The sequence below is a fragment of the Astyanax mexicanus genome, chromosome 4 (genome assembly GCF_023375975.1).
Source record: "Astyanax mexicanus isolate ESR-SI-001 chromosome 4, AstMex3_surface, whole genome shotgun sequence".
Lineage (NCBI taxonomy): Eukaryota > Metazoa > Chordata > Actinopteri > Characiformes > Acestrorhamphidae > Astyanax > Astyanax mexicanus.
In genome coordinates this window covers 19,062,657-19,077,241 of record NC_064411.1, presented here as the reverse complement: position 1 = coordinate 19,077,241, position 14,585 = coordinate 19,062,657, and the positions used below count along the sequence as shown (strand labels likewise).

The 14,585-nt window shown below is 36.6% G+C and overlaps 2 protein-coding genes across 11 annotated transcripts in view; one reads left to right on the top strand and one right to left on the bottom strand.

The window, feature by feature from the left end:
- The window catches only part of LOC111197331 (NACHT, LRR and PYD domains-containing protein 12-like), a 686,367-nt gene that overhangs the window by 105,805 nt on the left and 565,977 nt on the right, over window positions 1-14,585 (bottom strand). The gene's annotated exons all lie outside the window — the stretch shown is intronic.
- The window catches only part of LOC111189991 (zinc finger protein 239-like), a 269,338-nt gene that overhangs the window by 7,480 nt on the left and 247,273 nt on the right, over window positions 1-14,585 (top strand). For 5 of the 10 annotated variants that reach the window (XM_049477077.1, XM_049477075.1, XM_049477074.1 and 2 more), the window contains exons 5-10: window positions 37-85; window positions 1,959-2,148; window positions 2,400-4,200; window positions 4,940-5,113; window positions 6,122-6,295; window positions 13,991-14,164. The exons of 1 other annotated variant lie outside the window; for it this stretch is intronic. In XM_049477077.1, coding sequence (XP_049333034.1) covers window positions 37-85; window positions 1,959-2,148; window positions 2,400-4,200; window positions 4,940-5,113; window positions 6,122-6,295; window positions 13,991-14,164 — 2,562 coding nt within the window. The remainder of the gene's footprint in view (window positions 1-36; window positions 86-1,958; window positions 2,149-2,399; window positions 4,201-4,939; window positions 5,114-6,121; window positions 6,296-13,990; window positions 14,165-14,585) is intronic. 4 more of the 10 variants (XM_049477079.1, XM_049477082.1, XM_049477078.1 and 1 more) reach the window with 3 other exon arrangements.

Below are 14,585 nucleotides of genomic sequence, written 5' to 3'. Positions count from 1 at the left end.
TGTGGATTACAGTGTGGATTTTCTGTTCATCCACAGTAAGAAGAAAAACAACTATTCCAGAGAAAAACTGGACCACATATTCAAGGTTAGTCCTGAACCATATATATGATGGGAATCTCTCTTTTACATATAAATTTAATTTCACTTTGAAGTTTTGATTCTAATAATACAGTTGCAAGGAAAAGTATGTGAATCCTTTGGGATTACTTGGATTTATGCATAAATTGGTCATGAAATCACAACAAAAGACAAACATAGTCTTCTTAAACTAATACCACACAATAAATTATATGTTTGCATGGTTTTATTGAACACAACATGTTAATATTCACAGTACAGGGTGGAACAAGTATGTGCATTTTTGCATTTAATAACTGGTTGATCCTCCTTTGGCAGCAAAAAAACTCAACCAAATGTTTCCTGTAGCTGCAGATCAGACCTGCAGAACGATCGGGAGGAATTTTGGATCATAACTCTTCACTAAACTGTTTCAGTTCAGCAATAATCTTGGGATATCTGGTGTGAATCGCTCTCTTGAGGTCATGATGCCGCAGCATCTCAGTTGGGTTCAGGAGGTCGGGACTCTTCAGAAGATGCATTTTCTTCTGTTGAAGTCGTTCGGTTGTTGATTTACTTCTTTGTTTTGGGTCGTTGTTTTGTTGCACCATCCCTCCTCTGTTGAGCTTCAGTTGGAGGACAGATGGTCTTAAGTTTTCCTGCAAAATGTCTTGGTAAACTTGGGAATTCTGTTTTCCATTTATGACGGCAATCCGTCCAGGCCCTGAGGCAGCAAAGCAGCCCCAAACCATGATGCCCCCTCCACCATGTTTCACAGTTGGGATGAGGTTTTGATGATGGTGTGCTGTGCCTTTTTTTCTCCATATGTAGCATTGTGTGTTCCTTCCAAACAACAAATTAATTTTGGTTTCATCTGTCCACAGTATATTTAGTCAGTAGTGCTGTGGAACATCCAGGTGCTTTAAACATCAAACGTGAAGCAAGTTGTTTTGGACAGCACAGGTTTCCTCCGTGGTGTCCTCCCATGAACTCCATTCTTATTTAATGTTTTCCTTATTGTAGATTTGTCAACAAAAATGTTAGCCATGTGCAAGAGATTTCTGTATTCAGTCTTCAACTGACACTCTAGGATTTTTCCTCACCTCTTTGATCATTCTGCACTGTGCTCTTGCAGTCATCTTTACAGGACAACCACATCGGTCGCAGCAGTAGTGCTGAACTTTCTTCATTTGTAGACTCTTTGTCTTACCGTGGACACATGAACATCAGGCTTTAGAGATACTTTTGTAACCCATTCCAGCTTCATGCAAGTCAACAATTCTTGAATGTAGGTGTTCTAAGAGATCTTTTGTGCGAGGCATGATTCAGATCAGGCAATGCTACTTAAGAACAGCAAACTAAAACTGGTGTGTTTTTATAGGGCAGGGCAGCTTTAACCAACACATCCAATCTCATCACATTAATTGGACTCCAGGTTGGCTGACTCCTGGCTCCAATTAGCTCTTAAAAAAGTCATTAGTCTAGGGGTTCACATACTTTTCCCAACTAAACTGTGAATGTTAACATGTTGTGTTCAATAAAACCATGCAAACATATATATTTTGTATGTATTAGACTGTGTTTGTCTATTGTTGTGACAGATGAAGATCTGAACACATTTAATGACCAATTCATGCAGAAATCCAAATAATTCCAAGGGGTTCACATACCTGTTCTTGCAACTGTAAATTATTCATCCTCAATTTTATAGAGTTTTCTAGAGTATTATAACAGTAATAGTGTTAATATTAATGCAATAAGATGGTGGTCAGTAACATGATGTTTAAATCCTTTTATACACCAAAGCATCCATAACTCCTTTCCTCCTCAGATCAGTGTCATCATCTCTCTCTCTGTACTGTAACAGCTTTACCGATTCTCTGATGTTTGTTCTTAATCAGGAGCTGCAGGAGAAGTTTATCTCTCTAGTGAAGAACAAGCTGAACACATTCAAGAAGCTCCTGAGTTCAGATTACCCAGCATGCTCTGAGGGAGAGGTGGAGGATGATCAGAAGCAGGGGGTGCTGAAGGTCACACTGCACATCCTGAGGAACATGAATCAGACAAACCTCGCCAACACACTAGAGAGCAGTAAGAGTTCTGAGTCATGAGAATGGGGAACAACTAGTGCTAATTTATTTCCTGAGAGGTGTTCTGCTTTTCAAATTAGAATAATAAGCAGTAGTTAACTGGATTTTGTAATTATAAGATATTGTCTCACAGCATCAAATGTATCCTTAAACCTAACAATTATCTACTGTATCAAAGTCGTTCTACACAGGGGTCTTCCATAAAGAGACACAGCTAATTATATTTTCCTTATTCTCTTCCTCTGTTATCAGAATTGGCCCCAGCATGTCAACGAAAGCTCAAATCCAAGCTGAGAGATAAATATCAGATACTTAATGAAGGAATTTCAGGCCATGTAAAGTCAGCACTTCTGAATGAGATCTACACTGAGCTCTACATCACAGAGGGGGGTGGAGGAGATATTAATCAGGAACATGAGGTGAAACAGATTGAAGCTGCATCCAGGAAAAGGACAACAGAGGAAAGACCAATCAAATGCAATGACATCTTTAAACCATTACAAGAACAGAAACGACCCATCAGAACTGTACTGACTAAAGGAGTTGCTGGAATTGGAAAAACAGTCTCTGTGCAGAAGTTCATTCTGGACTGGGCAGAAGGAAAAGTAAATCAGGACGTTCTCTTCATATTTCCACTTCCTTTTAGAGAACTGAATCTGATGAAGGAGAAGAAGCTCAGTCTTGTGAATCTTCTTCAGAGCTTTTTCCCAGAAACACAAGATTTACAACCAAGACATTATAAGAGCTACAAGATCATGTTCATTTTTGATGGTCTGGATGAGTGTCGACTGCCTCTAGATTTCCAGAACAATGAGAACTTGGTGAATATAGAAGAGCAAACCTCAGTGGATGTTCTGCTGACAAACCTCATAAAGGGGAATCTGCTTCCCTCTGCTCTCCTCTGGATCACCTCTCGACCAGCAGCGGCCAATCAGATCCCTCCAGAGTGTGTTGATCAGGTAACAGAAGTGCGGGGTTTCAGTGACCCTCAGAAACAGGAGTACTTCAGTAAGAGGATCAGTGATAAGGACCTGGCCAACAAAGTCTTCACACACATCAGGTCTTCAAGAAGCCTCTACATCATGTGCCACATACCGGTCTTCTGCTGGATTACAGCCACTGTTCTAGAGAGAATGCTGAGTGAAGCTGAGAGTGGAGAAATTCCCAAAACCCTGACGCAGATGTTCACACACTTCCTGATCTTTCAGATCAAACACAAGGACCAGAAGTACAGTGGGAAAAGTGACATTGATCCTCAGCAGACTAGAACAAGTATCCTGGCTCTGGGGAAACTGGCGTTCCAGCAGCTGGAGAAAGGAAACCTGATCTTCTATGAGGAAGATCTAAGAGAGAGTGGCATCGATTTTAGAGAAGTGTCAGTGTACTCAGGAGTGTGTACCCAGATCTTCAGGGAGGAACATGAGCTGCACCTGGAGAAGGTCTTCAGTTTTGTACATCTGAGCGTTCAGGAGTTTCTTGCTGCTTTATATGCATTCATCTGCTTCATTGACAGAAGTGTTCTGAATCAGCAAACCACTAAAAACCAAAACACTGAACTATCTGATCTCTTCAGCAAGTCAAAGATGACTGACTTCCTCAGCAGTGCCATAGACAGAGCCTTACAGAGTGAGAGTGGACACCTGGACCTGTTCCTTCGTTTCCTCCTGGGTCTCTCACTGAAGTCTAATCAGAATCTGTTACGAGTCGTACTGTCACAGACAGAGAGAATCTCTCACAGCAATGAGGAAACCATCAAATACATCAAGAAGAAGATTGAGAAGAACTCATCTCCAGAGAAATCCATCAATCTGTTCCACTGTCTGAATGAACTGAATGATCATTCTCTGGTGCAGCAAGTGCAGAAATACCTGAGTGGAGGTGGAGAGCGTTGTCTTCAACAGGCCAGCCTCTCTCCTGCTCAGTGGTCAGCTCTGGTGTTTGTGTTGATGAACTCAGAAAAAGACCTGGAGGAGTTTAACCTCAGTAAATATGATCCATCAGAGGAGTGTCTTCTGAGGCTGCTGCCAGTAGTTAAAATATCCAGAAGAGCTGTGTGAGTATTATTATTCAGGCCTTCACACAGTTTTTAATTAACTGCTGATGTGTAGAATCAGTTTCCATTCAATCAGTGGTGGATTCACGTTATTTACGTATAAGAATAAATTATTTATTGGGTGTAATAATAATTAAACCATCATTTTAATGTAAACAGTACGTAAAGTTTCTGCCTTAGACTGATTACCTACAATCAAAAAAGGTTTTGGGCAAGTTATATGTTTTTATTAATATAAATGCACATCTCTTGCAGATAGATAGATAGATAGATAGATAGATAGATAGATAGATAGATAGATAGATAGATAGATAGTAGCACTGTGTGATTTGACAGAAAAAATCATATCTCAATATGCTTTGGAGAAATGATGATTAGCAATACAACATAACAATTTCATATAGAACATACATTTTAAGTGTCTGTATTTATTTCTAACATATGTATGTGGGAGAAGGTGTAATGTTTTTCCAGAGTTTAACTGGGAAAATAGAATAAATTCACATACTTCAAAAAGCCTTGCCTGTTCTCTGATTTGTTAAATTTATTTTCTGTTTTAACAGAGCTTTTGGTGAACTGTAGAAATCGGCATGTTAACTATTTCAGTATAAAGAAACACCAACTCTTTAGATAGACAATAAATTTCTCACTTTAACTCTGTTTTCTATTCTTTGTCAATCCATTCAAATATTCTTCTTTGGGTTTATTGTAAAATCATTTGTTTATTCTTGTTTTTTAGACTAGCTTCATGTAATCTTGGAGTAAAGACGTGTAAAAATCTGGAATCAGTTTTAAACGTGGAAAACTCCCCCCTGAAAGAGCTGGACCTCAGTAACAACGACCTGCAGGATTCAGGAGTGGAGCTGCTCTCTGCTGGACTGAAGAGTTCACAATGTAAACTGCAGATTCTCAGGTCAGTGTTTCAGGTTATCACAGACCAAAATAACAAACAAGACAACAAATAAAAACACAATTAACTAAATAAACTAAATAACAGAAGGGTGTGCAAGGTTAGTCTGAGCAGGATGTTCTTTCCAGGTTGGCAAAGGAGAGGAGCCCAAAACATCTCTCCCTGTGCAGACTTTTCCATGCCCTTTAATTTGTCATGGTACTGCATCTACAGACTAAATACCAAAAAGAGTAACTGTACTATTTTATGCACATTTCCTTTTTCTTTTAACTCTTATGTATGTATGTATGTATGCATGTATGATCGATGCCCAAACATGTCTCTTCACTGAACGTTTTAGGGAAAATATAAAATGTCCGCATAAAAAATACAACATAGTTCATACATGAGCACAAAAGCACCACATATATGTTGTTACTTGCAGAAAAAATAACTGAAATAAAAGGAAGAAGCTAGGTCCAGCATTCTCTGTGGTAAAGCACAACACACACTCTAGTTCTCTATGCTCTCAGAATAGCTACACACGTAAAAGGGCTGTGCATATAGTGTAAGGAGCTCTTAAAGTGACAGTGTACATATTAATGAATACTGGTTGTAAATATTTCCACCAGGCCATTTAAATGGTCTTTTCCCTATAGGAAGCATGTGTGCAATAGCAAACACTTCCGTAGTCCAATCCAATTCACCATGCATTCTTTATTCCAGTGCCTCACGTTAGCTTTATCTCCCCTCAAACCTACAAGTGTATAATATTTTTTAAAATTACATCATTAATAATTGCATTTTACATTTCTTACATTCATTCTTCTTCTTACATTTAAATATCCACTATAAAAACTTGTCTTATGAAAAACAAATGTAATTGCAGTTAATTACAAATCTTCTTATAATCATGATTAATCTGATTATATTTCATATTACATTACATTTAAAAAATCACTAAAATGTGTTATTTAAACATTGAAATCATTGTAAAATCATTTGTGCTTGTGTTTATTCTTACATTTTCAGATTAGCTTTGTGTAATATAGGAAGAAAGACGTGTGAAAATCTGGAATCAGTTTTAAACCTAGAAAACTCCTCCCTGAAAGAGCTGGACCTCAGTAACAACGACCTGCAGGATTCAGGAGTGGAGCTGCTCTCTGCTGGACTGAAGAATTCACAATGTAAACTGCAGATTCTCAGGTCAGTGTTTCTGTGATTTTTCATTTGAAATTATTTGGGCTGTCAGCGTTAAATCATTAACATACGCTGTTAAGTTGGAATCAGTAACGCGTTACTATTTTTTTAACCCAAGTTTTACTTCGGCACCAAGTTTGACCCCAACTTCTGCCGTAATCTGACCCGCCTCCACCCAACATGCAGATTTCTTTTCTGGTTAAACGACTGAAACGCTTTAATGCGGTGTCCAGCTGTAACAATCCGGTTTAGACTTCCAGCTCAGACCTAGATAGAGAGCTTTGTTGCTCTCTCTCCATCTCTCTGTTTGTTTTTGTCTCTCTGTTTGTTCCAAAAGTTTTACACAAAAAAATAAAATCCGCAATCAAAATGTTAGGAATCAAAAGCAAAAATTGTATGTTGCAAATTCAAAAGAGATAAAATATATAGCAAATATATATTTTTAAATATACTTGGTTACTTTATATTAGTTTGGATTTTGGCAGTCTTTGCTTTTATTTTGTGTTTTTGTGAATTTTTTGTGGAGTTTTTTAATTTTTCTGTTAAAGACTTTTGGTTCTGGAATCTCTCCTTTGCTTCTGCTTTAGTTTTTTTCTTCTGAGTTTTGGCACACTTTTCACAGGTGGGCGGGGCTTAGAAGAAGGCGTTCCCCTTGAATCTCCATTGGTCAGCTGGTTCTGGACTGACCACGCCCACCCTGCCAATTTCAAGCGTCCTTCCAAACACGGAGAGCAAAAAGCTTCCAGTGCACAGCAGCAGCAGCAGATTGTGTTTACAATTAAATTTCATTCAAATGTTCTGTTTAATGTTATATTATGTTATATTATTCTCTGTTTCACTCCATTAAAAAGCTCACATTAGTGTGCTAAATTTTCATGCACAAAGTAGGTAACTAGTTATCTCACTAGCTCACTGAGTAGGTAACTCACTAGTTCACTGATTAGGTAACTAGCTAACTCACTAGCTCACTGGCTAGGTAACTCATTAGTTCACTGAATAGGTAACTATCTAATTCAGTAGCTCACTGAATATGTAACTATCATATTTTGTTCATGAATATGTAGCACATCTCGCTAATGTGAGCTTTTTAATGGAGTGAAACAGAGAATAATATAACATTAAACAGAATGTTTGTATGAAATTTAATTGTAAAAGTATCTGGTGCTGCTGCTGTGCACTGAAAACTTTCAGTTTGCTCTCAGAGTTTGGAAGGACGCTTGAAACTGGCGGGGTGGGCGTGGCCAGTCTCAGAGGGTTCAGGGAACCCGTCAGTCCAGAATCAGCTGACCAATGGAGATTCAAGGGGCCTTCTTCTTAGCCCCGCCCACCCGTAAAAAGTGTGCCAAAACTCAGAAGCAAAAAACAAAAGCAAAGGAGAGATTCAAGAAGCAAAAGTCTTTAACAGACAAATAAAAAAAATCCACAGAAAATTCACAAAAACGCAAAAATAAAAGCAAAAACTGGCAAAATCGAAACTGAAATAATTTTCAAATAACTGCAAAGGATAATAAAGTAACCAAGTATATTTAAAATATATATTTGCTATATATTTTTTCTCTTATGAATTTGTAACATACAATACTTGCTTTTGATTTTCTAACATTTTTTTTTTTTGCCCGCCACCATCCCCCCTCTTCGGAGGACCATTAAGACTAATACAAATTCTTGTGCATTTTCCACCAAGCTGTCAGAGTCGATGATATCATTGAGTTTTTGAAACAAGGGTGGTGATTGATTGTTGTGCTAATAAATGGTAAGTCTGAGATTTGTATTTCATTAATTTATGTTTGTTCTACTTTTCTCCATATTTCATCAGTTTGATTTGGTTTTATCCATTTAATAATGTACTTTAATTTGTTTGCAGAGAGGTATTGTTGGAAGTTTGGAGCTTCTAGGCCTCTTTAATTTTGTAATGTGGTTAATTTGATTCTGGGTGGTTTATTTTTCCAATAGAATTTAGAGATGATTGCATCTAAGCTTTTAAACCAGGTAGGTGGAGTTTGGATGGGAATCCTTGAGAAGAGGTAGTTTAATTTAGGTAATATTGTCATTTTGATTGTGGATATTGGTAGGTTCATCCAGCATTGGATATCATTGTTGATGGTTGTGAGTAGTGGTCTAAAGTTAAGTGTGTGCAGCTCAGACAGCTGGGTGGAAACTTTAATGCCCAGGTATGTGATGTGTTCAGTGCACATAGGGATAGGGAGTGACTGAACTGCTGTGTCTGATAAGTTCATGTTAAATGGTAGAACGGTGGATTTAGACCAGTTATTGGAATCATCTGAGGCTTTAGAGAATGTTTAATTATTTGTGGAGTCTGATGAATTGAGGAGAATGGGTTTTGTAGAAATAGTAGAATATCATCTGCATTAAGGCTGATTTTTTGTTCGGTAGTGTGGGTATGGATACCTTTGATATTTGGGCATTGTCGTATAGCTGCTGCTAATGGTTCTATGAAAATAGAGAACAGCAGAGGAGAGAGTGGGCATCCTTGCCTAGTTCCTCTGTGCAGTGTGAAATTCTGTGATATTAGTCCGTTAGTATTTACTGTGGCTTTGGGTGAAGTGTAGAGAGTTTTAATCCATTCTATAAATGATTCTCCAAAACCTAGTTAATGTAGTGTAGTGAAAAGGAATTTCCAATTAACCTTATCGAAAGCCTTCTCTGCATCTAAAGTGACTATTGCAGTTTTTGACTCATGGACTGTTGTGTGATGTATCAGATTGAGTAGTCTGCGCATGTTGGTAACTGATTGTCTGCCTTTGATGAAGCCGGTCTGATCATGATGTATGAGGGATGGGATAACCGTTTCCAGTCTGGGAGCTAATGTCTTACTTATTAGCTTTGTGTCTGTGTTAATTAGTGACAGTGGACGGTAGCTGGATGCTAAGGTAGGATCTTTGTAGGTTTAAGATGGAGTGATATTGTAGCTGTATTAATGTTGGTAGTCTCTTATTGTGTTTAATTTCTGCTATTACTCTACTGAACATTGGGCCAAATATTGACCAGAAGTGCTTGTAGAATTCTGAGGGAAAGACATCTGGTCCTGGTGCTTTGTTATTAGGCATCTTACGGAGGGCTTTATGGAGTTCTTCTGATGTTATTGGCTTTTCTAATATGCTTTTTTGTTCTTCAGTTAGTTTGGGTAGGTGTATATTATTGAGGAAAGTGTGAATATCTATTGGGTCTGGATCGTGTTCTGGTGAGTATAGATTTTTATAGAATTTCCCAAAAACTTTATTAATTTCATTTCATGTTTGCCTGATTAGTCCGGTCTCATCTTAGATTGATGGGATTGTTGTTTTTTTCTTTGTTATGTTTTACTTGGTTAGCTAAGAATTTACCAGATTTGTTGTTGGGATTTAAATTGTTTATATCTTAGTCATTGTGTTAAAACTTGCGTCCTCTTGTTTATAAGTTCATTATACTGTGATTCACATTCGTTTAACTATTTTTTAATTTTAGCTGATGGGTTTTTTATCATTTCATTTGACAATTCCCTGATGTTGTAGATTAGACTCATTTTCCGTATCTTTTTTCTTCTTACAGGAAGAGTAAGAGATGATTTTGCCTCTTAGTACTGCTTTCCCAGTTTCCCACAGTATTGTTGGTGGGGTTTCTGGAGAATCATTTATTTCTAGGAAAGATGCACACTCTTTTTTGATGTAGCTGTCAAATTCTGGGTCTGTAAGTAACGAGGTATTTAGTCGCCAGCTGAAAGTTTTATGTAGTGGATTTATGTTCCATATAAGTGAAACTGGAGCATGGTCACTGATTATTATAGGGTGATATTTTATTTCTGATATATTAGTTATAATAGAATTGCTGGTTAAAAAATAGTCAGTGCAAGAATATGAGTGGTAGGCTGGAGAATAGAAAGAAAATTCTTTAGTGTTTGGGTTTTTGAGGCACCAACCATCGCTGAGACCTAAGTCTGTCATGTATTGTTTAATGATATCTGTTGAATGCCAGTAACGTGTATTGAGTGCCATAGTTAATCTGTCTATACACGGGTCAGTGATTGAATTAAAGTCGCCTCCAATTATAATTGTGGAATCTGATATATTGTTTATATGGTTGAAAAACTCATGAAAGAAGGATGGGTTATAAATCTTAATCTGTGTCCCAATACTACGAATGTTCTAGTTTATGAATTTAAGTGAAGACATGTTGTGATGTACGGATTAATAATGTTTATCAGTGATATGATATGAGTGTGCAGATGTTTGAGGATATTTTCTGTTGTGTGTGGGATGGAGTGTAAACAAAAATGCATTTTTCGGATCTGGGATATATAGTAGTAATAAAATAGAGGTTGGTGCAAAGAGATACAGAAAGGAGTGATTAAATGCAAACAAAGTAGAAGAGACATAACATAAGACAAAAAGTGTTGGATTTGGTGTGACATACATGTTATGACATTGAGATGTTGCATGCATTAAGTTATTGCTAAGTGGTTCCTTGTGATTTTTATGGGATTCTGTGAACGGATTAATGTGCGTGCATTAGTATATTTGCGGGTGCGTGTGAATTTGCGTTTAATGGATGGATGGATGAGGTGGCATGAGGAACTTTAATAAACAAGTAAATATTAACAAAATAAAATATATAGAATCATAAACAACGTCCTTTGGTCTATCTTGCACATGTTTAAAAATGAACATTATAAATATCATTTTTGTAATTTATTACATTTTAGAGTAAAATTCTCATTTCCGCAACATGTCCGTATCAGAATTTCAGTACATTGTTTGGAAATTTTTATATTTAAACATTTAAAACAAAATACTTAAATGCATTTCATACTATAAACACTTTTAGTAAATAAACATAAACGATTTTACATTGAAAAGTAAAAGCAATAAAATTAATAAAGAAAAGGAATGTGTCCAACACTAATTTTCTCATCCTCCGCAACAATTTTCAATCATTGTTTAAATCCACAAAGAACTTAAATTTTCAAGGCATTTTCATCATTATGGAAGACATTGGCCATGACACTCAAGATGGCTACCATGTAAGCAGTTCTTCTCATATGTTTCTGGATAAAAGTTCAAAGATTGCTCATCAACTTGTCTGCACGACTTTTTCATTGTCATTACCGATATATCAATATAAGTTTTGAGCCTACAGTTTGAAGTTACAGTCTGTATTTTTGATTATATTATAGTATATTAAGGTCTAAATGGACACTGTAAGTGAAAATTTATCCAGCCCTCATGGTGCCTTTACAGTTAGCATAAAAGTTTAAAGTCACTCATCCTCCGCAACTGAATTCTCACTTACCGCTACATTTCAATACCTGTTGCGGTAATGAGATGCACTGTTTCGGTAATGAGAATTTGATTAGGAAGCATAATACAGATGCCTTTTTTACTTCCTGATTGTCATAACATGAGCGTTACCCTGAACATTTTCTCCAGTAGACCATTCTAACTTAGCTATTGCAAACCACCAGTAGAGGTCACTAATGTTCTGTCTTATCTGGCCTGAAACTAAATCTAATTTCGTACACAGAATTAGATGTTAGACCACATAACTAGAGAGCTTTTTTCCATCTTTGATATATATTTTTTGTAATATGCGATGTGTATTTGTTTACAGGCAGGTAGCTATTGAGAAAAGAAAGGCAGCAGCAAAAGCAAGGCTGTCAAAGTTTAGGGAGAACATTTACAGCAAGAATTACAACATTTAGAAAAACAAACACACATACTCAACGACACAGTTCCAGTTGGAGTTACTTTCACATGATATTATTTGTGTACAGTCCATTCTATGGAATTGAGCAAAAACTGAAATGGATATCATAATTTTATATTTGCCATTTCCAATGGAAAAATAAAGACAACACGTGATCTGACCAAAAAGTACCATGACGAAAAGAAAAAGCAATGGAGGAAAAAAAGTCAGCCAGATATTACAGAACTGACATATGCCTGACATATGGGCAAAACACAAAAAAACTACGTGAATGACTAAAAATAAAAAGTTTGGTCTTAGTAGGCATACAATGCTGGATGGTGCATAAAGATAGACAAGATTTCAGAGTTTCTGAGAGGTCTTTCTTTGACATTTGTTGAATGGTTTCCAATAGTTAAATGAGCTGTTTTATTAATGAAGGTGCTGTAGTCTACATGAAAGATTCTTTTGATATGCAAATGTTTGCATTGTAAATTGTCTTAAATAATATGAAATGTTCTTGAAAATAAACATTCTTTTCATAATGTAGCATTGTGTGTAAGTGTAAGCTAATAAGTCTTCCTAAACCCTTGCTTAACTATGAATGAACTGAACTTTGATTAAAAAATGTGCATTTTTATCATATATTAGATGTCATATCACATTGCGGTAATGATACTTTTTTCTGGACTTCATCTATAAAATGCTAATAAAATATGCAATAAAATGGAACAAATGTTCTAAAAATAATATTCATAGTAAGTTTAGACCTTAATCTTAAATCCTCAAAAGGAAAATTGTTGTTAAATGCATTTTGCAAATTTTCATACTGGATGTCCTCTGAATCAGGATTTTGTGAGAATGACCCGAGTAAGTGGGAGTGGAAGAAAGAGAAAGAATGAGAGAGAAAGTAAAGTTTAGGGGAAATATATATACATTTAGGATCAATTTTATGAGGTTATTTGAGTATTGACCTATATGTTAGAGATTGTGCAACGAGAGCACAACGCGCATGAGAGAGAGACAGAGAGTGCACAAACGAAAGCGCTCGGGGGAGAGAGAGAGAGAGAGAGAGAGAGAGAGAGAGAGAGCACTATTTAGATACAGTTAAAGAAATTTAGAACAGCCAGGGAGTTATGTTTTTTGTCATGATATAGCTGTCCATCAACAAAGTTTGTTGACGTAGACGACTGCTTTTTTCACTTCTTTTATGAGTTCTTTCCTCACGTCGAACAGTTTTCTGCGTCTGTCAAGGATTTCACGGGGGAACGGGTTGTTAATTCCCAGGTCTGTTCCTCTAAGTTTCCCTCCTTTCCTCATGATGAGCTCTTTATATTTATAATGCTCGACCTTAGCCTAACATTTTGATTGCGGATTAAATTTTTTTTGTGTAAAACGTTTTTCACGAAATTCACTCCGTAAAATATCCACTATAAAAACTTGCGTCTTTCGAAAAACAAGCGCGATTAATCACAGAATTTTGGCATGTTTAATTGGATTGCATTTTTTAATCAATTGACACGACTAGAAATTCTACATGTATAAAAGTGTAAATATTCAGGCGTTTGCCATGATGATAACAAATCAAACAAGAAAAAGTGTTTAATGAAAGTCAGAGTATACCAAACAAACAAATACGAGTCTTCTGCAGTTGTCTTAAGAATGTCCAGCTTGAATGAACATTTGAGATATATCACACATTGATTACAAAATTGTGATGCATGAGCAAAAACAATTTTAGAAAAAGTTAATATGAACTCAATTCTTTGGTCCACATCAATGCTAATGCCGTATTCACAGAGATGCTTACTGTTGAGGTTTGGGTTTCATGAATTTGTTAATCTGTGTCAACTGTGTTAAGAAACTTAAGTTTTCTATGGATTTTTTTTCAGATTTTGTAGTGTTATTTTAAAAAAGAGACTAATATCAAAGTGCATTATCTTCCTCAGTCTGCTATCTTGTCTTTCTTTCTTTCTTTCTTGTTTTCTGTCACTCACTCACATTCTCTTGCTCTGTCTGCAGATTATCTGGTTGTATGATCACAGAGAAAGGCTGTTGTTCTCTGGCTTCAGCTCTAATTTCAAACCCCGCCCACCTGAAAGAGCTGGATCTGACCTACAACCACCCAGGAGAGTCAGGAATGAAGATGCTTTCTGAGAGACTGGAGGATCCACACTGCAAACTGGAGAAACTCGGGTAGGTCTAAACTAATAATTATGTTATCAACTTATTGTAAGATAAATATTGTTGTACATGTTGCACATTTTTGTCACTCTTGATATTGCCTTTTGTGCTATTTCCTGTGTATGTGCTGTGCCTCACAGGAAAGCAAAGTGTTGAGACAGTTAAGGGTTAATGCTGTGACACATTGCATTGTGGGACCTGTAGTAAATCTAGTTGTAGTCACCAGGTAAACACGGTGGAGCAGCATGTAACCTTCATTCTGTCATTCTGTCTTATTTTTGTTTACACAGCCACTGTTAATTTGTTATGCCCAAGCTATCTGCACTGAATGCCAAGTACTTCGCTGTAATTCTGTTTTGGCTCATCTTTCTGTTGGTAAAAAGAACCAAGGTTTAGGTTTTACTCCAGAACAGGTGGAAAACTTCAGTGATGG